Source organism: Lasioglossum baleicum, chromosome 8, assembly GCF_051020765.1.
Source record: "Lasioglossum baleicum chromosome 8, iyLasBale1, whole genome shotgun sequence".
Lineage (NCBI taxonomy): Eukaryota > Metazoa > Arthropoda > Insecta > Hymenoptera > Halictidae > Lasioglossum > Lasioglossum baleicum.
In genome coordinates, this window is record NC_134936.1 from 13,724,159 (window position 1) to 13,751,266 (window position 27,108).

Below are 27,108 nucleotides of genomic sequence, written 5' to 3' on the forward strand. Positions count from 1 at the left end.
GGTCGAGAAGTAGAGAAGATAGAGAGGCTTCTCGTTGGAGAAATTTGACGAGGACTAGAAACGCTCTTCTGACTCGTAAGAAATTAGTCGGCAGCTTTGGACTGTCTTTTCTGCAGACTTTTCTGAACGATGATTTGGACTTCAGTACAGTATTCTGAAGGTTTCGATTTGTGTGTCGAGGCTTTTCTTCAGAGAAATTCCAATATCGGTAGAATCCGGAGGACTAGAAGCGGTCTTCCGACTCGTAAGAAATTAGCCAGCAGCTTTGGTGCAGCTTCCCGACAACAGAGCTCGCCGGAGAGTGTTCAGACTCAGTAATTCCGTCAGGATGTTAACACGGACAGTGCCTCGGCCCTTAAATCCCGGTGGTCCGGCAATCGGGTCTCGATCTCTCGACGGGCGGAATGGTCCGGGGTGGTTCGGGAATCGAGAGAAATCTTTCCTAAAATCGTGTCTTCGGCGCGTCCTGTTCCATCTTTGTTACTCCCGCGGGAACTTGGTGTTGGAGGGTAGTATTGATCACTCCCATGCTGCGCCCACCTCCACCCTCCACGTCCTCCGACCTCTGTTTTCCATCCTCCGTTCTGCATCCTCCGTCCTTTATCCTGTGCACCGACGTTCCTCTCTATCCTCTCTATCCTCTCGTCCTTCGTCCTCGCAAAGCGGAGCAGAGCGGAGCAGAGTAGAGCACCGGTGGCAGCACCGTGTCGCGATGTAACCGACTCACGAGATTATCGGCGAGAGGCTGCCAGTTCTACTCGGTAAATTGACATCCAGGTCCGACATCGAAATCGGCCGGAATTACCGCGCAGTGTTCTCATAATCGGGCGTACATTGCCTCGGGGAACGCGAGAGTCCGAGATGATAAAAACCAGAAATCTGCTAATCCCATTCTGAATGGCTCGCGGATTTTCAGCCGCAGGCGTTCCCTTTTTCCCCCGCGGAATCCCCTTTTCCAGCCACGGAACTTTTCACCGAGGCGCGACAGGATTCCCCCCACCCGAAACTCGGCCCGGCCCCCTCAAGGATCAGGATTAACCGAGACAAAGACCGCCTGTCTACTCTCTGATCGATACACCGCTGGCCCTCTCGTCCGCAGATTTACACCGGTGTCCCAGCACGGTGGAACATTTAGGCAAGAGGCCATTCAATCTCGAACGATTTTTCTACCAGCATGCAGAATCTAATGAACTGCCTTTGTCCGCGAGCCCTTTAAAAAATCCTTTTGTCACACCGTTTTATTCTGGAACAAATCTGCGAGAAAGAATTTCCCGATTGTGGAAAACGGAAGATGGATAAAAGTGTTCCACAAAAATTCTAAAGTCGCATTCGTCGAGATTTAGCATTGATTAGCAGTGTTCCGGAAGGGTGGCTCGACGATTCGAACAATCACGGCCAGGAATTCTGAATGGGTCTCTTATCTTCGCGAACGTTTAGACAGCAGCGATCGCAAGGTCGCGGAGAGATTATCGCGGAGGATTAGCCGCGTGTTCCATTAACTGGGTGGAACGCTTGAGATATACCCGCGGCGGCTGGTGGAATGATTTATGGACACCGTCATCGACGAGGGAGCGTTCCGCGGCTGACGGGGCTGGACGATCGCCAATCTTGCCGATCGTCTTGTTACGCCGTTGAACGCAGTATCCGGGTAAACGGATCTGGTCTAACCGGGAAAATAATCGCGTAGTTGTTCAGCGTGGATGCCGGAAGAAAAATGACCGTTCGCATCCACGACGGAGAACCGGTGCGACGTCGCGAAAACGAGTGAAGTTTTCCCACACCGATCTCGAACCGGAAGCGATGCGCACGCTAACTTCGCGAAAGACAGACTCACTCCGTGCACCTGTTGCCAATGACAATAAACTTTGTCGCAGAGTTTCTTGTTGTTCGAGCTCGCCGGGCGAACGGATTCTACGGTTTTTACAGCGGCGTAACGAGTTTCATGATCTATAGAAGATCCTCGTTAACGAAGCGGCCCGCGAACTGGCGCGCTATCAAAACTACGTTTAACAGCCATTCAGACGGGTTCGCCGGAGCGATCTGCCCCCTACGAGGCAATTAAGCGGCTTAACCGCGGAACACCGTCGGCCCGTGTTCCACCGAACGTTCAACGAGCACCCTCTCCGTCGAGGGAAACCGCGGGAACACTTTTCGACAGTGAACAGCCTTGCCACGGCGTCGGCGGCGGCCTTCGAGGCGGAATTTAAGTGCTGGCGCTGTCAGAGAAGGCACGAAGCCTTTGCCGAGCCGGCTTGACCCTGACTGGACAGCTTCGAGTCGTCCACGAGTGATTTAAAGAGGAAAGTAATTGCTCCGAGCGGACGGCAGCTTACACGATATAGCCCTTAGAATGGCAGGAATCGAGTGGATTTCTATGAAAAATTAAAATTATCCAAGTGGAAATTTCCTTCTTTCTCTGGCAACTTTGATAACCTAGAAATACACTTACTCATACGCGTCGCAAAATAAGAGGGTGGGAGCCTTAACCCTATGGGAGTAGTAGAAAGTTATCAGCTTTCAGATCCTGGTTCCGTTTTTACCCTTTGTAAGAGGATTGCTCTAAGCAGACAGGAGCTCAGAGGATGTACAGTCGGGGGAAAAATTAAGTGGACAGCCTTGAACGACTAGCAACTATTTTAAAATTGGACCAAACGACTCGAGCTTCTTGAGATGTTCATTCTAAGACCTTCGAGAATAGCAGAAAGTTACCACTTTTTGCTTAAAGCACTTTCAATACTCCCAGCAATGCAATCTTGATGGCGTGATTAGAAGATCGTAAGTGCCATTGTACGTTTTCGGAGAATGAGGTCGGTTGAATGTTTTTGTTGGAATTTCGCGAGCGGAGCGATTGCACGCCGAAAACGATTACACCGAAAACGGCGTGTGTACGCGCGTGTACGCGTGCGCACGCTACCCGTCCAGGTTCACGTCCTACTTACGATATCGAACTGCGGGAGGGCAGGGCACTCGAAACCGTTTCTGTCATTGACTATTTATCCGCGCTAGCTGCTGCCACAAAGCCGCGCGGCCTTTGTCGGTCCCTTGATCGTAATGGCCTTGCCGGCGGGCTCGGATAGTCCCGTCCAGCCACGAAACGGCCAAGAGAAAAATTCCCTGCGGTCAGAACGGTCCGGAGGAAGTCGTAATAGAATTTTTATGCGACACGTTCAACTCGCCCACCGTTTTCCGCTGGAGGTGTGTCTGCCAATTGTCTGAACGCTCTTCCGTTCGCGATTTAGCTTTTCGAAAGTGCACGGAATTTATCGAGTACTCGACGGAAAGTGTAACGAGAGCATCGAGAGAACCAGCAACAGATTACGCACAGACTATTGAGGCTGAAGGACATGGCACTCGGAAACGCGGCGGTAATTATTACCAGTCCGAGAGGAAAGTACGCGTCGACGAGGCAGCATGCCGTCGCCAGAGAAGCAATCGAAATAATTGCTCGGAGGAGAAATAGGCTCGTCGCGACGCTTTTTATCCGGAGGAATTGCTTCTCGAGGAGAAGGTAGTTGAACGACGGCCAAGTGGTACTGTATGGTCATTCTGGTCGGAGAAAGAGAGCCTGTAATCGACTGTAACGCGGCGGAAAACCCGCAACAGGAAGCGATAACTCTAACGAAAGACAAGATTCTTCGGTGAACGCGTTAATCCTATCTCGGCACACCATAAAACTCGCCTCGGCTACGAGAGATTCTCAAATTAAACTCCGCGCGGCCGTATTCGTCGCGTCGAATCCGATTAGACTGGAAATCAGGGTCTCTGATGGCGTGATTGAAGTCTTCCTGCAATCCCAGGATCTTACGGAGTACTGAAAACCGCCTGCATTTCCAGGAGCGTGGGAATACTGCTCCTCTGCATTCCTGCGACCTTGGAAATACACTAGGTTCTTCCTTGTATAACCTTGCGAATAGCCCTTACATTCATCCCGCAGCTTTGGCAATACACTCTACCCCGTTCTAACATTTCTACAACATTGGGAATACATTCTACCTCTTCCAAACATTCTCTTTCCTAACATTCCTACAATTTTGGGAATACACTAGCCCTTCCTTGCATCCCTACAACTTTGGAAATACATTCTGACCCTTCCTCACAATTCTACAAATTTGGGTATACATTCTCCTCCTCTTAACATTCCTAACCTTAACCTACAACTTTGGGAATCATTCTACCCCTCTATCGCATTCCTACAACTTTGAGAACACATTCTACCCCTCTCTCGCATTCCTACAACTTTGAAAACACATTCTACCCCCTCTTAACATTCCTACAACTTTGAGAACATATTCTACCCCCTCTTAACATTCCTACAACTTTGGGAATACATTGTACTCCCTCTTAACATTCCTACAACTTTGAGAATACATTCTACCCCCTCTTAACATTCCTAACCCTAACCTACAACTTTGGGAATCATTCTACCCCTTCCTGGCATTCCTACAACTTTGGGAATACATTCTACCCCTTCCTCACATTCCTACAATTTTGGGAACACACTAGTCCTTCGTCCCATTCCCCCAATCCCCACGTACGAACTTCCAAGGCTCTCCACGAACGAAGTCGAGGAAACACGATTCTAAAAAGCATACTTCCCCCAGGAGGTTAACACCAATGCCCGCGGGAAGAATTTCCTGTGACACGTCAACTTCGTCTCGAAGCGACTTCTACGAGGAAGAACGTGACTTCGAGAAGACAGCATTACCAGCGAGATATCCGGCTTCAGCCACCGTGAAACGTGGGCCGAACTCGAGAGAGGGTGGTGCTTTCCATAGGAAAATCATTGCGAAAAATTCAATCTCGAGCCGTGTTACAATTCCACCGGTCCTCCCTCGGTTTCTTGGACCAGGACCGGTTTCCTCGGGTTTCCGGGCAGATGTATCGGCGAGCCGAGAGACCGTGGAACCGTTTTCGGAGACCGTTCGGTGAAATACTGTCGGCGTTTCTCAGCCGAGCCGTTCTGGCGCGCGCTGTTCCAGCGAATATTTCCACGGGAATTTGCGGACCGTCGACGTAATAGCCTTACGTAAATATCGTTTGTCAGAATCCCCTTCTCTCACCAGTGAATCATGCCTCCCCCCGGCCGAATAATTGAAAAAAGACGCCAGGGGACGCGTCCGTAAATCTCCCGATCCCGAAAATCGTCTCACCGACTTCTTTAATAATTCCCTTCCGCGTCCGACTTCGTGGACGAAGTAAAAATAAACCGGGGAGAGTTCGACGACTCTTCCGGCGCATACCCTCGTCCATTTTCGTCCGGGTCGTCGTAAGATAATTGCTAGGTGGACGACTGACTATACTATCTAAAGATACCGTCGTTGCGGGACGCATGGGTTGCCAGACTTTTGGAAATAGTCGGCAGGATCCGTGAAAAATTCAGCGAGCGTCTCACGCGACCGGTTCGACATGTACCTCCTCGCAGGTGCTGTAGGGTCGAGCACCTTGGGACGCGATCAATGGACCTGGCTGCGATCGCTATCCAAGACCTTTCGACTGCTCAACAATTCAGGGACGACCACTTTTATATATATATATTTTCTAGAATTCTCTTCTTCTTTAATAACTTCAGAAAGTTAAATATAATGCATCAATACTGGTGAATCCTTTCAATCCTTGTCTACTTCCAAATTGTCGTCGACGAGGGGTTAGAGAAAAATTACGAGTCGATTTCGATCGGTACTCTCCGAGGATTTTAATAACGGAGTAGGCGCCCGAAGGAGAATCGTTCCCGGCACGCAACGCCCGTATTAATTGGCATAATTTGACGGACCGGGCAACAGGTCTGATTAGCGGCGCGGCGTCACGATTTCGGGGTAGGTTCCCGCGGAATTGAAACGCCTACGCGATGATCGGCATCTCGGACGCGCGAAGACGGGGACGACGAGCATTGCGGCGAGATAAGCTAATGCCCAAAGCCATTTTATAACTGGACGGGCTTCCATAATCTCGTTATCGGGTACCGACGATCATATTTCCGAGCGGACAGCGACTTTGACGCGGTCGTTTGCGCGCATTCCGCCCGACGACGACGTCGACGATGCGACGAGATACAGCATAACGGCGTAACAGCATAACAGCGGGAGCCAACGAGGCTATAAATCAGTGGCCGCGGTTTTGTACTCCTGAACCGTGAATTCCATCGAGAGTACGCGACGCGAGACACGGCGAAAAATTAGCCGCGAATTAAATTAAATTCTCGCTATTCCCACCGCCAACGATGCTCCCCGCGTCCCTCGACTATATACTCCCGCACCGCGGACCCAACTTTGTCCCGTTGTTACTCAAATGATCCCCGATAAGGGATTTAAACCGATCGTTGATTTTATTCGCAATTTTCGCGACGGTTAGAATAATCCCTGGGGACAGTTTAGCGGCGCTGACATAGGAAAATTGTTATGCAATTTCTATTACAGCGATCGAAGCGATAGATTTTTCAATGAACTATTACGTGGGAAATTTTATCTGTAATGAGCAGGCGGCGGGTATACTCGCGTATATACCGCGCGCTTGACAGTGTGGGGGATAATAAAACAGCGTTGTAGTAAAACTTGATACTCGCTGGAGAATATACGACTCTGTTTATCGACGAGCTTTCGGAATTTGCGTTCCGGGGCTTCCTGATACAGTATCTCTTTTTATAATAAACCCTGCTGGATTATCATGCGAAATATTACCCGGAAAACTCGTTCTCGTTCGACTTGGTAAAATTATTAAAATTACTCCGTGTCTTACGAATAACAGAGTTTTAATTAAGACATCGGTTGATGATGTATTTATTCAACAACTGTTTCGAAAAACAGCAGGTCGAGTGAAGAGATAATTCCGCGAATGCTGATTTTCGAGACACACAAGATCCTCGTTCTCGTCCTCGAAAATTTTCAAATATCCACATTCCCATGAATCCAAATTCAATTACAAATAATTCCGGATTGGCCAAGAGGTCCACTCTATTAAAAATTGAAGAGTGCCTTCATCAACTGTTTCCGGAAACAGCAGTTCGAGTGAAGAAATAATTCCGCGAATGCTGGTTTTCCAGACACAAAATCCTCATCCACGAAAATTTCCAAATATCCACATTCTCGTGAATGAAATTTCCATGAATCTAAATTCAATTACAAATAATTCCGGATTGGCCAACAGGTCCACTCTATTAGAAATTGTAGAGTGCCTTCATCAACTGTTTCCGGAAACAGTAGTTCGAGTGAAGAAATAATTCCGCGAATGGTGATTTTCCAGATACACAAAATCCTGGTCCTCATCCTCGAAAATTTCCAAATATCCACATTCCCATGAATCAAGTTTAATTATAAATAATTCCTGGTCGGGGCCAACAGGTCCAGTATATTAAAAATTGAAGAGTGCCTTCATCAACTATTTCCGCAAAAAGCAGTTCGAGTGAAGAAATAATTCCGCAAATGGTGGCTTTCCAGACACACAAAAGGATCGTCGACGTTTTCATCCTCGCAAGCAGCGAATGGACTCGGACAATAACGCGAGGAAGAATCGTGGGGAGCGCACATCGATGGTTTCTCGGCTCGAGTATGGCAACGAGGTCCCAGGTGTCGCGAATGGAAAGGTGGGTAAGAGATACCATATCAATCTCGGCCACTCGCGGTTTATCGTGGTCGTGCAGGGTCGTCTGTATCCCCTTGATTACGCGTGTCGAACGAACAAGAGAGCGCGCGCGCGAGAGAGAGAGAGAGAAAGCTCTGTGTCCCCTGATTCGACGCACTCCTGCATTTGCAAACGTTCCACGCAGCAGCCGATGCACTGGCAACAAATCAGCGTTAACGAAGAGACGGTGTGTCTCGCGCACGTTCGACAGAGTCAATCGTGCGGGCGATCGTAAACCGGTTAATGCGCGCGGAATGTCGAATCGCGGGCCGATTAAACGGCCATTGGTTTCGGCGAACGAGGCGGCAGGCAGCGCGAGAAATTCCGCGAGTCGAATTTCCGCGAGATCGCCGATCCTGAAAGTTAGGGATGACGGGGATAGGTTCTACTTCGACTTCTGGCCAAGGAAAAGCGGCGGACTGTTTCTACTAGTCGCCTGCAGCAGCGAGGAATGACGGTACTTGTGGAAGGGTCCCATGGAAATCACCGACACTTTCTCCGACACGGTTTTCACCGACTCCAGATTTGACTGACAATAACTTTGGCCGACTACGCTTTTAACCGAAAACGAATTTGATCGATAACGAATTTGATCCACAACGACTTGAGACGACCACAGTATGATAATACATATGATAATACTGTATGATAATTCATACTGTTGTCGTCTCAAGTCGTTCTGGATCAAATTCGTTGTCGGCCAAAATCGTTTTCGGTTAAAGGCGTTGTCGGCGCTAGTTATTGTCGGTTAAATCTGGAGTCGGTGAAATGTTGGTGAAAATCGTGTCGGGAAAAGTGTCGGTGATTTCCATGGGACCCCTTGTGGAACGACTGAATGGACTAGTTAATCCTTAGCAGTCGAGGCGTGACTCTGAGTCAATATTGTTTACATTATTAAATCTTGTTGGTATCTAATCAATTACTAAACATTTAAGTATTGTACGAGGTATTAGGGTAAACTGTACTATTGCTGGCACTGCACTAGTTATTGACACTTTTGATTTAAACGACAAATATTAAGAATTCCTGGTATAGAAAATCATTTGATATTGCTTGTTATATATATTTCAAAGCAACGTTGTAAGTTTTCATAACAGAGTTCCACATATGACTTTTAGCAATGCTAGTGTACATCCATAAAGACCGACAGATGACCACAGCGCAGTGTAAATGATGTTTTATTAAAATTTTCGTTACGAGTAAGTATACTTTATCGCTTCTTAACTTAATTTCGGACTGTACTACAGATGTAATAACTGCGTATATGTTTAGTTATAAAACAAATAGGCTGTTTAACATTTACTTCTCACTGTGCCAATGCCTGTACTATTTGTCTTACAATTGTTATTCACTGAATATATTTTATAACACAAGATTTACGACTCGCAAAACTGTTTGATCTTGCTGAAAAATCTGTATTGGCTTATAATAATAGCAAGTTAAGCTCGTTTAAACATTGCAAAAAAAGATGAAAAGATTTTTACTACGATTTTGGCTTAGGGTGCCAATCATTGTACAGTTTACCCTATATCGATTTCATATTCATAAAATGAAAAAATCGTATACAATGGAATGATTCTAGGTCGGAAGGAATGTTTAATTTTCAGTAGCTTCGACTGCAAAGGGCTAAATTTTGTATAATTGAATGGGGGGTATATGGAGTACAGTAAGTAAACAGCGGATTTTATGCATTTTATGCATTTATGGCAGAAATGGGTGAACGAACTACAGCGTTCTGTTGTTTTCAGCTTAAGAAAATTATCAAAACATATTTTTATTGGACCTTTTAGGACTGATAAATTTTTATTTTGCATAAAGATCCGCTGTCTAATCAACTTGGGAGGAGAGGGAGTGTTTCGGGTCGAGTGTACAGGTGACGGCAAGGATCCGACACCTTCCAGACCGTGTGCAACGAGTGCAATGCGGTGCAGTCCATGCCAAACGAGAGTTTCCTTGGCCCCAGGTTGGGAGACGCAACGCGAGTGTCCCTGTTCCTCGGTGATTGGGACGCACGTGGCCAGTCTGTTTCCCCTCGATCAGGCGACTTGACCTTTCGCAAGACAGCGCGCGTACGTGCCACTTGAATATTTCAGCGGCCGGCGTACACTACCGGTCAAAAGTACTAGCCTGTCTATCAACCGGTCGGGCGAATATTATTCCGCGAGCCTACGCTCACTGATAATTCATGCGATTACCGACCGGACACCTCTCCGTCGTCTCTATTCCGCTGGAAAATTATAGTGTCTCCAGGATCATCGATTAGGGCATCTTTTGACAGGCCGCGCGCGGTCTAACGCGTCTTTAGTTTAATACGTAGCGAGGCTGGAATTCACGGAGTTTGCGTGAAATTACTGAATTCGATGGGACGAAAGATTCGTGGGAGTACAATCGATTCACTTGACAGAATAGCAATTTATTTAATCAGATAGAAATCGAAGAGAAAGAGCTTGATCTTTGTACCTTGTTATTGGCCTCTCTTTAAGTCTATTAGGTAAGCAAATTCGATGCACTCTCGATAAATCAGAGTGAAGATTAATTTATGGTCTTTGATCAAAATGAAGATTAGAGTCGGTCAATATTTCAATTGATAAGTTCAATCTTGAAAGCTAAAGAATTTTTCCTGCTTTCAACTGGCACCGTCACTTCCAAGCATGATAGCTCAGTTATCTGGGGTCGAGTAACGATTAGGAGACGACAGAGAACACATTTCCGAAGCGTACATTGTCACAGAGGTTCTCGGACTAGGCACGTGAAAATGGAAGCTGCCGCACGCGTATCACGTGGCGAGACCAAAAAATTGTTATTCAGCTACGAAACACTGGAACGTCCTCAGTGATTCAGGGAGATCAAACGATCCACGGGGAGAGACTTTCTAATTGATTCTGTTTTAATCGAGCTCGTAGCGAACTGTCACTCGAGCGTCGTCGGGGAAAAATCCCGGAGAACCCGGTGGAACCGGCGCAAAACGTTCGCGGAACGTAGGGGCGAGTGGTGCGAGTCAACGATTGGTCAGGGGGCCAGGAAACCGAGCGGAGGAAAATCGTTCTCGGCCGGAGCGATGGGTGCAGCCTTTACTGGCGAGGTTCTCGAACGAGAAAAAGACGTCTCGACGGAGGAAATCCATTTCCTGTCGAGTTGGGACGTGAGAGAGCGAAAAAGATAGATAGAGAAGAGTATAGGCGAAGAGAGGGGGGAAGACAGAGAGAGAGAGAGAGAGAGAGAAAGAGAGTGACAGAGTGACAGAGAGGGGCACCCGTTTCGGAGAAGGATCCCACAGCCCCGGAACGTCGCGTCGATTCGTCCGGACCCCACTCGACCGAACTCGCAAAGAGAGAGAGAGAGAGAGAGATAACCATAGAGAAAACCCGAGAGAGAGATAGCAGAAGAGAGTGACCGAGTCGCGAACACTTGTTCCCCGTACCCGCCATTTCTCTGTCTAATCACTGAGGGACCCGCCGGCGGGCGGGTCGGTCCTGGCCCTGTCCCTGCCCCGGGTCGTCGTCTCACGCACCTCCGAAATTCCAGTCGTCGCCGGTAGTCGGCCATAGTTTGGCCAAAAAACGAGCCAATTAACGGAGGATCCGATGCCACGGGACACTCGATCGTTGCGACAAAGGTTCAACCATGGAGCGAAGGCGGTCGATCGCGGAGAAAGGGTTGACGGGTTCGTTTGGAAATATTTTGTAAATGCTGGCTAGGATTCGGTTCTTTGGGATCCAAGGGGGTCTAAGGTGTCACAGTGGGGAGTAAAAAGTAACCGATTGCGGACTTACGTGCTCGATGGTGGGCAGATGGGCCGTGACTGACACCCTCGGTGCCGCCACGCGCCCCTCGCGCTCCCTCCACCCTCCCTTCCGACTCGGCGATTCGCAGGGAAACGCGCAGGCCCGAAGCCCCGCACGGAACCCACGATCAGAGCTTCCACGGAGCTTGTCCCGACCCCCGAGAGAGCATCATCCGTGTCGGACGACCCAACGAACCGACTACCAATGTGCTCTAACGGGCACCTTCCGCGTTTACTCGGATACAGGGTGAACGGCTCGCCCTTCGACCTCTGCACCGGACACCTGGCACCCACGACCACTTACTTCACCAATCCCATTTCTCAATTTTACAAAATTTACCTGCGAAATCGTCTGCTCTTTGCAGAAGAACATCATTCGACCCTTCCTCCCTTAGCTCCCTTCTAGCTCGTCTAGTCTGTTTGCATCGTTACCGAGTGTACTCGATTCTTGTAATCATCATCACTAGACTGCGGATCTTTGTAGGGCACAGGAGCCAAATAAAAATTATATTCTTTTAATTATCCTTCTAAACTGAAACTAATACATTGATGTCCTTAAATATTTTTAATACGTCCCCCGCTTTAAATTGAACGTGCCCATTTTTGTCATAAACGCATAAAATCCGCGGTCTAATCATCACTGATGATTCATCAGGATGTATATGTATGTCCAATTTTCTTAGTAAGGTGAATGGCTCACCCTTTGAACTCTGCACCCTCAACCAACCCGCTCGTACACCTCCTTTCTCATTTTTCCCAAAAGGTTTGATTCTGTTTTGATTTCTACGCTGTTTAAAATTACACCTACACATTGCCGTGAAAAATGCATAAAATCCGCAGCCTGCTAATAAACGTTCAAAGGGTACGTTCATTACATTCAATTTACGAACTGCCGGATACTCTCATCTCGGGCTAAATGAAACGCGCATTTTCTGAAAATTATTCAGAAAGTTTATAATCCATCAGAAGGGGGAAGGTTTAGTGGGAAAATGGAAATGTTTCGGGCGTTCCGGGGCTGACAGGGTTCGCCCAAGAACTTGGACGGCCCTCGGTACCGTCGATTATTTAATTGCTGCGCCGAAATCCGGTTACAAAGTTGTTGCGTTCGGCATCAGGGACCAGTGGGAAAGTGCACCCTCCACGACCCGATCGATCGCAGCGGCCATCGGGCCAGCGGGAGGTCCTCCTTTTTGAGAAAGTTGACAGGGTAGTTCCGGTTTACCTAAATGAAATTTTATTCGGCCGGCTTGGAATTCCGCGCCGAGCATTCCGAACTTGAATCCCCCGCCTCGCAATACGTCCCGCTTTTTTTTTTTCTCTCTCTTGATCGAATCGCTTGCCAATGGGCGGGACAGAGCAATTTCGAGAGCGAGATCCCTTGATCCACGAGAGACCGCTCGAGCCGTATGAATTAGTCAAAGAAACAATACAGCGCTGCTGTTTGCTGGGATAAAGGACGACCGACACAATACCGTGGAAAAAAGTGCCGGTTGAGTCAAACGCAAAGCAAGGCAAAGCACAGCGGACCACCGTAGCTTTCGTTTTATTCTGCGAGGCGAGTCCGAAAAGTTTGATCGTTCTATCCGATTGTTTTCGGCTAACGGCGCTGATCGCAATATTTGATGGGAATTTCCAGTAGCCACGCATCGGGAAACTCGAGAGCTGCCACCGACATTTTTAATACAAATGACATACAAGAATCTTTTTATACTTCAATGCATATTACAGGACCTTTAAATGAGTTTTTAATGAACTTGTTTCCAAACAATTCCAATATTCGGTAGTAACCCTTGAAGAAATGTTACTGTTATAAGGAAAACTTATTGATCAAGTTTGCTGATTGTATTATCTCAAATTTTTAGTTTTCTCTAGCTTCGGCGAACAGTGTGTACATTTATCATCACTAGACTGCGGATCTTTATGCAAAATAAAAATGTTTTGCGTTGATTGCGAGAAGCAGGAATAACATAAAAATTGATTCCATCCCTTGACGACTTTGTTACATTAGAAGCAACATTACAACATTCTTGAATTTTTAAAATCTTTTACTGTTTTATACAGGGTGAGTCACTCAACGTTGCCACCTCAAACATCTTTGTTGTTTTTTAAGATACGTCAAATGTCTGAAGGACGAAGTTGAATGGTAAAATGGGGCTCATACGATACCAAAAAAATTTTCTTTCATGTAATTCTTTTTAGAGATATGAAGGTCACCTTCATTTTTTTTAATGGAATGAGGTATTTTTTAATACATCAATCAGAAATTCGTTATAAAAAAGTACTAACCTATATATGTCGAAAAGTTAATAATTCAGGAGATATTTCAATTTAAATAATTCTAAAGCACCATTACTGTCGTACTAAGACGTTACACTAGTAAATAAACGCTAATGTCTTAGTACGACAGTAATGTGGTGTGTTTTAGAATTATTTAAATTGAAGTATCTCCTGAACTACTAACTTTTCGACATACATAGGTAGTACTTTTTTATAACGAATGTCCCAGCTGCATCGATTGATGTATTAAAAAATACCTAATTCCATTTTAAAAAATGAAGGTGACGTTTATATCTCTGTAAAAATTACATAAAAACAAAAAATTTCGTTGTTATCGTATGAGCCCTATTTTACCATTCGACTTTGTCCTTCAGACATTTGACGTATCTTTAAAAACAACAAAGACATTTGAGGTGGCAACGTTAGGTGACCCTCCCTGTATAATATTTCGCCCAACCAATTTCTTCATGAATGCATAAAGAGCCGCAGTCTAATGATCACATTCTGACTCCTCCACCCCTACAAGAAGAATAACGACAACAGAACCAGCGATAGAGGATCACAGAATTAGGATTTTGTCTTTTCGATCAGGAATACAGCCCTAAGACGTTTCTATGGTGTACTTGACCGTGCTCCCGTTTCTCGATTAGCATCCGCTCGAAATTCCAATTTGCCGAGAGCACAGCGTCGCTGACAGTGACTGTGCGCTTAGCGTGCTCCTCAACGAGCACGTGAACAATCGTGTGTAAGGCCGATCCGAGGAGAGAGGGAGTCAGAGAGTGAGAGAGTGAGAGAGAGAGAGGGAGAGAGAAAGCTGTGCGCGCACCAGTCCTCGGGATATCGACCGAGAATCCACGGGAAATTCGGGAGTAATTAAAAAGTTCGTCGAGGGGGAAAAAACGGCGAAGAAACTCGAGGACGTTGCGAGCTGCTCGCGAGGCGCCGCGATATTTGCGGCCCTCGAATTTACGCGAGCCGCCCTTGCCAACTTTAATTACTGTTACCAATCAACAACAACGCCCTCGACGAACGCTCTCGCGCCAGCCTCCGGGAATTATAGCGACTTGAAGCGGCAACGCGATCCTGATTTTTCGGTGTGCCGAATTTCCACCAAAGGACATTCGGTGGAGCTGTGATGCGGGCTCGGCAGAACTGGGATAAAGTAGAATGCTATTTACTGGGTTAACGGATTCTGCGAGCTACAAATAATTTCGAGATAAATGACGTGTTTAATGAAATTAATTTCAATCGTTAATGGATAAAAAATGGAAACAATCAGATATAATTGTTAGAATTATTTGGTTCAGTATGTCTAATAATATATTTTCTCAATCAAATATGTTTTTCAATAATTGAGAAGAATTATTTTTGTCCAGCTAGAATTAGAATTATTTATTTCGGAATTGTTGAGATTAATGAAGACCAGAGTTGTGCAGAATTACAATTGGATTACTCCAGGAATTATAATTACAAGGTAATTGAAGTACATTGTAATTCAGTTATATTGTAATTTATAATTCAGATCTTCATTCAATTAAATAACAATATAATTCGTAATTACAATTGCGTACAATTATAAATAATACATTGTAATTAACTTACAATGTAATTGAATTAGCACAACTCTGATGAAGACCCTACGGCATGCAACAAATGAATACATTTCTTGAATCCAACATGTATTACAGAAAAAAAAGTAAGCAGATAGACTCGATCTAGTCATTTTCAAAATTTTTAATAGACGGCAAGTTTACTGTCGAAGATCCACGCGAGAAATAAACGTGCAGAAATTCGCAGTCTCCCAGCAGCCATAAATATTTCCAGCGAGAGTGCTCGACGGTAATTCCACGTGCAGCGATAAGCGACGGACGAGAAGTGTCTTGGCCGATAAAAACAGGAAACAGCGTGGTCGTTGAATGGACTCGGTGTTTCACGGGGACGCTGTGTCGCCGTGTAAAAAGGCTGCATAGAAAATCGGTGTATCGGCTGTCAAAGAGCGGACTGTCGCTGGCTGACTGTCTTGCGGCGTGGCAGTAGATTTCGCGGAACTTCCCTCGGAAACTATTGACAGGTGCCAGCGGCGCGCGTTCAGCTGACGTGCATTACACAAACGACTCTGAAGCGCGCGCCGGGCGAAGCCTTCCGATGCCATTATTCGCTCCCGACGCGAAATGAAATATCTCTGTTGGTGGCCCTTTAGCATCGACAATGGCCGTGCGAGAAAAACAAGCGGCAGAGCCTCGGGAACGCGGAAACGGTTTATCGAGAGGCGCGAGGCCGTTTCGCTTCTTCTTCTTTAGAGAGAGAAGCCGAGTCAATCGATCCGCCATTCAGAAACTTCGCGTTATAGAGCTTGGCGTAGTCGGGCAAGAGATACTTTTTCAGTAGGATGCGAGAGAGATATAATTCTCTGCTCGGAGATCCCGAGGCGGACACATCGTTGACCCACTCTACTGCGAAAGCAAAGCCGACGACAACGAGACGCGACCGGGATGCCGCAGCCGCGAGGAGTTTAGTCGGTTTCCAATTAGCCGGTGATTAAACGATGCCAAAGCTGCCAAACCAGCCCGAGCTTCCAGCCTCACCGCCGATTCACCGAACCGACCCCAGTTATTCGATTTTCTGAGCCACCCGGATCCCACAGGGCTGCCATTACTCCCTTCGAACCGGGAGCCGCGGAGCTACGCCTACTCGTATCGGTATCGCTGTATACCAAAAGAATTAAGCGAATAAGAGAGCACGATTTTTCCTGTGGGCCACTGTACTGGCTTCGTTGAAAGCGAGAACAAAGAGGCCACGCCCACTTTTGACTCTTTACAACAGGCATGTCAAACACGCGGCCCGTCGACGAATACTCTGCGGCCCGATCAAGAACTTTCAAAAACCAATTAGCTACTTTCAATGAAATTTTCAGAGAGTATATAATTTATACCAGTTGACCAGACACATCTTTTGAATTTTCGTTATTGACCCAGCTAAAAAAGTTGTACAAATCAATTTTTAGTATTGTCTTCCACAATTCCGACCAAATGCATTTGTTCAACATATTCATTAGACGTCGTTTACTAACCTAATTCTTCTAGCCTTACAGAGAAATTGAAGTCGTTTGGTCCATTCATAAAAAAGTTGTTCTGATTTAAAGTGTGTGGAATCAGTTATGCTCCTTACTGTATATGTGCGAACCACTGTTTTCAACGTTAACAAATAATAAAACTGCAGAAAAGTTCAGATTAATAGACCAGCGTGTACAATCAATTTCAAAAATAATTACAGCCAAACAAGTTCCACCAAATTTTGAAAATTTCGTTACTAAAAAACGTTGCTAAGTTTCTTCGAAACAAAAATGAAATGGTTTTTATCTTGTATGTGTAATTGCAATGTTAATAAAAAAAAATGTGTTTCTTCTTCATTTCGAGTCTGCTTTCTTATTGCGGTCCTCGAATTAATTTATAGTACTTAATGAGGGCATTGGGGGTAAAACAGTTTGACATGCCTGCTTTACAAGATAAGTAATATTCTGTAAAGACTTCGGCAAGATTTAAGACGGTTCAGCTTCTTGTAAATTACTCTAGATCATTCGTAGGAATATATTGACCTACAGCACACTGTCCAGGCTTCGATAAAAGTAGGAGCAACAAAGCCACGCCCACCAACGGCCATCTGCATAGAGGGAGATCAAGATAAGCAGTCATCTATCACAAAATTGACAGTCTCGTGACTCGTGCCAAGTTTTCGAATTTTCATCAGACACTTCAGAATTAATTTTTAGAGCCGATCTCGCGAACACCTCTGCAATTCGGTTCATCCAAGCGTCCGATACGTGTGAACAAAGGGGCGAAGACGTGTCCCGTCTCACTCCCTGGCCTTGATTGAAGAAAAGCAAAGCGGATAGCTCTCGGATGGAGTGTCTCTTCGGAGGATAATCCGTCGAGAGTGTCGCGTGACTCGGATCGGTGTTTCGCGGGGATTTCCACACACGTCGCCTGTGGCTCCGAAACATCGGAAACGAGAGCATCGGAACCTTGAACGTTAATAAAGCAATGGGAGAGACTAAAACGAGTATAGCTCGGAGCGGTGAAATTTTGACGAAATGGAGGACGAGGTTGTCGGGGTAATTTCGTCGTTTTTTCGCGAGACTCGTACGGGACACCGTGCTCTGCGAAGACGCTAATTGAACCGCCGATGTATGGGAATCGGCGGATCGCTTAAAGTTGTAGAAGTCGTTTACGATCGATCCGTCGCGTCGGGAACGCGGTGGAATTACGCTTTCATACCGCGCGGAGAGCGCAGCGGCCTCGACAACTTTCGGTGACAAGTCGCATAAATTAGTCGCCTGGAATCCTGTTAAAATTGTAACGGCCGCATCGGTCCGCGCTTTTTTTTCCGGCGGCCGGCGACGGCCAGTCGCGGCTAATTTTTTAATCCAGCTCCGGCCACGCGGGACCGTAAAATCCGCCAACGAGGGACACCGTTTTACGATCGTTCGAACGATCCTCGTGATTCGTTCCCCGCGTTAATACGCTCTGCTCCACCCGGATGGATTGAAAAATGGCTGGCGACCGGCGACGACCTCGTTCCCCTCGTCGGAACGAAAACTCCCGCTCGGAATCCTCATTTACAACTCTCGAGTGTCGATTCGCGGCAATTAGAGCGCTCCGACGGAGCTATCTTACTTTCAGAATACTAGGTTACGGTGCTGCGTCGCTCTTCACCGGCGGTTTCCCTTCTCACGATCTTCGTCTGCTTCCCGTTGTTATTCGATGCTTCTGGCGTCGAGCTCGAAGCCATTGAAGCTTCACTGTGTTAGCTCCCTGCGCGGTTTTGCATAGAGGTTTGGGATAGAGCACAGATTGCTCTAAGACTACATTTACAATAACTCCGTAGATCGAACAGAAAATATTTATTCGTAGAGTCTACATTCGACGGCTTGGGATAGAGCACAGATTGCTCTAAGACTTCATTTACAATAACTTCGTAGATCGAACAGAAAATGTTTATTCGCTGTGTCTACATTTCCTCTAACAACTCAACGCATTCGTATTTAGGTAATTTCCTTCTGCAACACAATACGTTAACGCGTACAGAACGGAATCTACAATAAGTGGAAACAGTCAGCCACGATCAGACAAGCGAACAACATCTGTGTTCAGTAGATGCTGTTCTGTAAAGCGAGGGGTTAACGCGCACGGAGAGGAATCTCCAATAAGTAGAACCAGTCGGCCACGATCAGACTTGACATACAACAGTAAACGTCCCAAATTAATTTCCAGACTGGATTGACCGAAGTTTATTTCGCCTACATTTTAAATGTGTGCCTTTCTAAATAAAATAGTAATGTATCGTTTCCAACGTGTCAATTGTCAACCAATAAACCAGCCTCGAAGTAAACTTTTCGCCATACGCATGCCTCGAAGAACCTTCGGAGTTCACAGCGACAGCCTTCGCATTCCCCGCGGTGTGTCATTCTCTAGCTCTTCGAGAGCTTTTTAAAACGCTAAGCTTCGCCCCTTTCTTTCATTGGGGCGCCGGTGCCGTTGCTTACGATCGATGTATTAATATTCACCATGGAGAGGCCGCGTCGTTTACAAGGTGGGATGAAAAATGGCCCGTGTCCCCGTTTTCGCCGAGTAGAGCCAAGGGTAATCGGTCTCTCAATCACCCGACGTCAGACCCAGCTACCGACTACTTCTCGGCCCGCTAAGAAACTAAACGCTCGATTTTTAAACTATTTCTCGAAATCCCCCAATTCTCGTACTTATTCATACGGTCGAATAGTTTCAGCGAAAACGGAGGATTAGGAGGATCGTCCTGGACTAAAAATTCGGACAGCTAAAATGGAAAATACAACGTAACTTTTGGAATTGCACCATTTTCTGGGCAGAAACTGCCCTCGGAATAAAAATCCATATTGCTTCAGTAAAAATAAATATATAAAAAAGAATTTTTTTAAAACCACGCTGTTATTAAAATGCACTAAAAAGGAGAAAATAATTTGTTTAGGCATTCGTGACTATACATAAAAGCATGGAGCGCTAAACTGTATTGACGTAATCTTCGCGGCTCTCTTTATTTATAGCCACTAATGCCTAAAAAAATTAATTTCTCCTTTTTAGTGCATTTTAATGTAAGCGTGGTTTTTAAAAAGTTTCATTTTTTTATATATTTTTTTATTTTGTACTTTTTAGTCTCTTTTAAATGGAACGCGAGATATAGTAATACTGGTATGAAATAGTGGGATATGGAAATACGCGAGATAGAATGAAAGGATGACTCCGAGAGACGGTATATCTCTTGATGGAGTCCGAAATTGTACAAATGGAACTGAATGAACGGAACACCACACTGACAACGAGCTCCATCGGTGCGAAGTGGGTCAGCGGAGTGGAGATGAGTCGGAGAGGGAACGCGTGGTGGAGTAGGGAGCGCTGGCGCGCCGAGTGGGGATCGCTGAACGCGATCACATACTACCGAGGTTCGCGCGGCGAGGTGTAACGGTTAATATTAAAAATCTTTTTCTCCTGAACGTACAGTTTGTTAAATTTGTTTTTTAATATTGCATTATCATCCAGTTCTGAGCTATGTTTAAAGTTTCAAGTCTCCAGCTCATCGGGAAGTGATTTAAAATTCGATTACAAAACAACAACAACAACGACAACTCGGCAAGCTAATATAAGCGTGGTAAAAAAAAGAAATGATTCAATATTCACGAATAACCGCCATAGTCACAGGGAGATCCATGATCTAACAGGTAAAGGGACCGCAACAGAGGGCGAAGATCGCGCAGGAATAGTTTCGAAAGAATCCGCCGCTCGTCGGAATACATTCGCGTGCAATTCCGAGGTGGAGCAAACGGCACGGATTCCTCGCGAATTCTAATTGGCCGTTCGAACGACACCCTCGGAGATGCTATGCACGTCGAACGCGCAGCTTTCCAATAACGCCGCCGCCATCTGCGACGGAATAATAGTGATCCAGACCCTCGGGAATTTCTACGAGTCTTTTCCGAGCTCGTGCGCGCCCGCTTGTTTAAACCTCGTGAGCTACGATAAGGAAAACAGCGAAAGGATCACCGGCCTCAGCGATTCATGGTCCGTGATGCCTTTATCGAACGAGGCACGCGACTGGGCTTTATCGAAACTTTTTTTTCCCAGGTTTCTATTTCTCGTTCGATCATGCGAGCCACGCTAACGATCGCGCGTGTATGCCCGGTGAATATTGCCGACGAGGCGCGAGACCATCGTCGCCTAACCGCTAGAACCCGTCCTTGGCACGGAAACACGCCTTTTCCCATACGCAAGAATGAATATTTCACACGAGGGCGCAGTAGTATTGTCCCGCGATGAACAACGACGAATACACGTTGAGTTTATTTGCACCTAATCGTGGTCGTAACTACCTACCCCCGTGTTTCTTTCCTTTGCGCTGCCGATAAAGTTAGCTTTGCAAATCGCTTTGTCCTTAACACATTATCATTCGGTAATTATTTCGTGATTTCTCAAAGTTTGTGGAACTTGGCAAGGATTTCTTAATGGATCGTTCAGTATTAATAGGAATCGGAATAGTAAATCAGCAACTAACCCCCAGTAGCGTGATTTAAGGGTACGTTCGTTTTTTCGCCCAACGATGTACGGCGTGTATCGACTTCCCTCAAGTTCTTTTCAATACTTCATCGACATCGATACGTAATAGGATGTTATTGGCTCGCGACGACAGCGCGACAGTTATTTGGATAACGTGGCTGTCGATAGCCGGGGCTCGTTCGAGCTGCTCAATTATCCATCGGCCGGTTTCCGAGAGACCGGACGAATTACGTATGAGAGAAGCAAGTACAGAGAATTCCCGTCCATCTTCGTTCTCGCCGGGCATCAATTTCGAATTAGTCTGGTACCGCGCTGGCTTGTTCGTCTTGACCCGGTGCGGTTACCTTGTATCCCCATCGACGTTCTTCAACGCTGATAGCTTTCCCCCGTCCGTCGGAACGCCCACGAGTATTTCTCCATCCCTTAGAAAAATATCGAATGCATTTCCCTCGCATTTGCTCTTTTCCATATATGGAAAATTATTTGAGAATCAAATGGACAAACATTTGCCAGCGGTTTTCGTGCATTGTGGGCCACTCAAAACCAGCCCGGAGTGCTCGCTGTCTCCCAAAATATTGACCCGGTTCGGATTGAGAAATCAATAGATTTATCGCGAAAGCTGGGCTTTCAATTAATGGCGCGCGAATGGTAAACGCAAGTAGTATAGCTCGACCGGAGTACCGACGGCGCTGATATTCGGTCGGACAGAGCTTTCAGCATTCCTATCTTACCGGCTGCGAGCTCAAGATGACATTACCGACGGAGGAATTGAGCGGTTGGGTCGGTAAGGCAGTCGAAAGCTCTGCAAGCTCTCTGCTTTTAGCTGTGCTTAAATCTAAAAGGTGGCGAACGAGAAATCTACCGACGGCGCCTGTACTCGGTCAACCAGAGCTAGCGAAAGCTCTCTGCTGTACCGACTGCGTCCAGTCGAGCTTTCCTCGGTCTTTCACGGAGCTTTAAAGACTGTAAACGTGGACTTACCGACCGGATCGACAGGATCTTCGAACGAGTCACTTACCTACAAAAGAAAAGGTTGTACGTGTTAACAAGTTTGTCCGGAATGTATTCTGCGGATGCTGCATCGCACTAGAAGAGCTCTCTCGTGAAACTAGTGTGGAACGTTAACGAAACGTACGCAAAGGAAACATGCTGAAGTTTTCGTGTCATGCATATCTTGGAGGGCACCGAGAATTCGCGAGAGTACAAGGATCATTAGATTTCACTGTTCGATCTTCTTCTTTTTTCTCTCATATGTAATTGCGAAATCGATGTTCGCGTGCGATAAAGCCTCTCTAACAAACAAATAATCTATGAAGATCAGGAGAAAACGCAAACATTCTACGCATTCAGTGTTCTCTAGCTGACGTTAGGTGTCGGACTCGAAGCGATCTATCGATCCTTCCTGGCTGAGATCGCGCGATGCTGGCTACTAGATCGATGACACCGGTGTCTCGCTAACAAGCTCTCGCCCTGCTCCCACTCTAGCAGCGAGGCAGGGCGACACGTTCTGCGACCTACGTGAAGAAACTATCTGGTCGTCCCATAAGCTGTGTCGGTTCACGTTGCACGTATGCAATCGTCTACATTTTATTACAGAGAAGTCGGAGAAAAGCCAAAGTTGGAATGTGTTGAAAAATTCATCTTTCGCGTCTGCATGAATTTAGTGCAAGAAAATGGTGGTCTCACAGAATTTGAAGGGTCAATCTTGAATTGTTTTTTAAAAATTTTAAATAAAAATAGATATCTAATCAATTACTAGACATTTATGACATAAAATGTAAAATATCGTATAAAATGGAATTATTTTAAATGCTTAATTTTCGAGTTGAAATAGCTCCGAGTGCAAAGGGTTAACACACCAATGAACAGCAAGAAACGACACGATTTGTGGGACGAGGTAATAAATTGCTACTGGTTCTAGCGAACGGCCGCATTCTAGCTGAAATGAAAAACATATTTCTAAATCTAGAGACGCCTAAGGTGTCTTTGTGCAGAGAATTCTGGAAATGTTGCGTGAAAAGTTTGGTACCTGCACGACTGCCGGCCCGCGATGCGCCTGTGCAATAGAAACACAAAGAAAGAACGTTATACAGACAGGTAGAGAGACAGATTCGGTATGAGAGAAAAACAGTGTTATGGCTAAATGGAAACAGGTCAAGACTTTGGTGGAAGTTGTACGAGCGAAGCGAATGATGGTCGCATGCAATGTAGCCAGATTGAAAGACGATTCGATTCGTTTTCAATCGTGCACGACTTAGGCGGATTCGAATGAAATCCTCTCGAATCTCTCGATTCAAATCAGAGTAGAGCAACTATCTTAACTATTTTCAGTGGATCGAGGATTCCGAGGCGCCAATCAAGAACAGCTTCGTAGATGCTAAAACGCCGTCGATTTCGCTTTTATTCCTATTCAGAAACTGTTCCGAAATTTCTGGGTTCCGGGGCTGAGTGCACAAAGGGTTCGATCTTATCGAAATAGACGTGCGGCGTACCGCGTAGAAAGGGATCGCAAGCTTTTTGTCGACAATCGTCGCTGAAAGAGCGCAACGTGAACGACAAATTGTCGTCGTTCCAGAAACCGCGAGACGGTTTTCCCCGGTGGGAAATGGAGACAGCGTGCAGAGCGTTTACCAATCCCGCACTGAATTTCTCGCGTTCACTGTAATTGAGCAAACCGCGAACCTTGACCCCGTAGTTAACGTTGCACACCGCACGGTGGTCTGAAATACCGAGAGCAACAATAGCGTAAGAAGACCAATTGTACAGGGTGTGTCCGTTAAGTTATGTCACCATTTTTTAGGCATTTCCAGTAGTGCAATTAAAAAATGTTTTGGACAAAAGTTTCTCAGTACTTGGTGAGCATATTCTTAAATCTGAAAAAATGCTTTTTACGTAAAAAAGTAAAGGTCACCTTGACGTAATTTTAATGAAAAATTATTTCTTGCAATATAAATCAAGTTACATCAGATCTTCGCTCAAAGAGCTCTGCTCTTTCGATTAGACTTTTAGACTTTCTATTAGACCCACAGGAATAATTAGAATATAATCATGAATTGGTGGAGCGAGTAGAAATTAATTTTACCGAGCTGGAATCGCGTATTATACTACTACGCGTCATGAAATGCAACAATGGCCGACCGCGTTCCGTGGATCACCATAAATCGTCCGCGACGGCGCCAGGTTGCTCATACGTTCCAGAAGCAAGCGTCCCGACCAAAACGTCCGGCTCGAAAAGCCCACCGCATCTCGAATAAGCCTCCGATCGCAATCTATCTCCCGGTCGACGAATCATTATTCAGGCTCGTGCGGCCAATCGCCAACGAATGTAGCGATCAACAGGAAAGCCAATTTATTTTCAAAGCTACCGCGTGCGCGCGCACGCATTCATCTCGCTAGATTAAAATGTAAAATCCTGCTTTTATATGTCCCGGAGCCTGTAAACGAGACCGGTCGGATCTCCGGCGCGCACGGACGACACAGAAAAAAACCGACGGGAAGTTCGCTGGATAAACTGGATTGCTTCCTCGACGACAAAAGCGCAACCTTCGATATTCCAGCGACGAGGCGGGTCACTCTGATCCATCGATAAACCGACGGGATACGCTCCCGTTTCGAGATTGCGGACTCCATACGCTCGCGGCGTGCGATTTATTTTTTACCATCCAATATGGGGGTCTCGAAACGAATACCAAATAGTAGATGCGGGTCAACTGTACGTTGCGTATTTTTTTCAGAATTTTCGGGCAATTTTTTGGGGTAGGAAATGTCATTCCTTTCTACTACCTTGGCCAGAGTAGGAAAGGATGATCTATGACTTGAGGGAGGTGTTTCAAAAAAATTCAAAGTAAAAAAATGTATAAAAACACTTTTCAAAAACCACGCTTATATTAAAATGCACTAAAAAGGAGGAAATAATTTTTTTAGACATTAGTGCGCTAAAACTATATTGACGCAATCTTCGTGGGCGCTCCACGCTTTTATTCATAGTCACTAATGTCTATAAACATTATTTTCTCCTTTTTAGTGCATTTTAATATAAGCGTGGTCTTTAAAAAGTTTTTTTTGTATATTTTTTTATTTTCTACACTTTAGTCTTTTTTAAATGGGACGCAAGATATAGTAATACTGGTATGAAATAGTAAGATATACATAGAAACGCAAGATGTGGAAATACGCGAGATAGAATGAGGGGAATACTCCAAGAGACGACGCGACGTCTCTTGATGGAGTTCGAAATTGTACAAATGGAACTGAATGAGCGGAAAACCATACTGACAATGAGCTGGAGTGAGAATGAGTCGGAGAGGGAACGCGCAGTGGAGTAGGGAGCGCTGGCGCGCGGAGTGGGGATCGCTGAACGCGATGACGTACTACCAAGCGTCGCGCGACGAGGTATGACGGATAATATTAAAATCTTTTTTTCTCCTACACGCACAGTTTTTTGTTCAATTTGTGTTTAATATTGCATTGTCACCCAGTTCTGAGCTATGTTTAAAGTTTCAAGTCTCTAGCTCATCGGGAAGTGATTTATAAAATTCGATTACAAGATTTGCCGCATACAACAACAACAACGACAACGACAACTCGGCAAGCTAATATAAGAGTGGTAAAAATAATACAATAGAATATATCACTTAATTTAACATTAATGAAAGAGGTGGTACACACAGGCATAAAACAGCTCCCTGCGAAAGAGAAGTCTAATACTCGTAAATAAGGGGATTTTATCCCTATATATGTTTTACAACCGACAAGGAAAATACACGAACCTTCCCACAGACCCGTATTTATGGCGAAGCGTCTCCGAAAGAGCTTTCGAATTTTATAGCCGCTCCCGCTAGCTTTCAGTGGGATCCATAAATTTCCAAATCATGGGGCTGGTCGATCGGCAGAGATCCTGCCGGGATCGATCTTTGAAGTCGCGTAGTTCCCGACACCATAATTACTTCCCAGCGACTACTAGCTGTTCGCTTGACTTCGTTCCATTGATTTTACGAGCCGCTTCATATCCGGGAATCACCATGGAAACCGGGAATGCCGTTTCAATGGGGAAACCGAGGCGAGACACACGAAACTCGTTTGGCCATGACATTTTCCTCGCGACGGCTCGCCCCGAGGCGAAACGCGAGATCTTGGCCCTGAGGATCAACAGAATATTCTCGCGATCGCAAAAGAACTAAATTGGAAACGACACCGTTCCTCTCCTAGATCCGTCTCGTTTTCCCTGTTCCTTGATCGCGAGGTAGGAAACTCGAAGTTTTCCCACTCGACGCATGCGCGCCACGGGAGAACGGGAAACGGAAACCCCGAAAACACCTCGTCGCGTCGGAGCGATCACGATTCAAAGGAGACCCCGTTTCCTGGAGACGCGAGAACACAGAAGATTGCGCGTCCCTCCAAAATTCCTCGCAACCTGGCAAAATATTTCCCCCGCCACTTTATTTAATTGAAACTAAACCGGGGACGCTCTTTCTTAAACAGCTCCCCTTTTGGTCCTTGAATGACTGCGAGCAGTTCGCCGTGCATTTCAATATCCTTCTCGTGAAACCAATTTAACGTCTTTAATGAAGCAAGCGAGCCGGCTTCAATTTCATTCATGGGATTTACGAGACCCGTACTCGTTCAAGTATTTTGATATTGCAGGAATGATTCTGTTCTGTTCCGGATATTATTCCGCGGCGGCCATTGGAACTACAGCGATTCGGAAGTATCGCTTTTGTTCCCGCTCCCACGCGTTTTCCAAATTGTTGCGTCAGATTGTGTAAAATCATCGAGTCCCACGCGACAACAATTTAACCGCCAGCGTTTACGTCGGAATATGTAAAGCCTCGATTGCAAGTGGCGATTGTATTT

General features: G+C 45.9%; 1 protein-coding gene across 4 annotated transcripts in view; it reads right to left on the minus strand.

Moving 5' to 3' along the window:
• LOC143211113 (neo-calmodulin) overlaps positions 1-27,108 on the minus strand; it is a 110,353-nt gene that overhangs the window by 56,205 nt on the left and 27,040 nt on the right. The window contains exon 2 of one of the 4 annotated variants that reach the window (XM_076428567.1): positions 23,285-23,311. The exons of 1 other annotated variant lie outside the window; for it this stretch is intronic. In XM_076428567.1, the coding sequence (XP_076284682.1) occupies positions 23,285-23,311 (27 nt within the window). Of the gene's footprint in view, positions 1-11,387; positions 13,453-23,284; positions 23,312-27,108 lie in introns of those variants that run through there. 2 more of the 4 variants (XM_076428565.1, XM_076428566.1) reach the window with 2 other exon arrangements.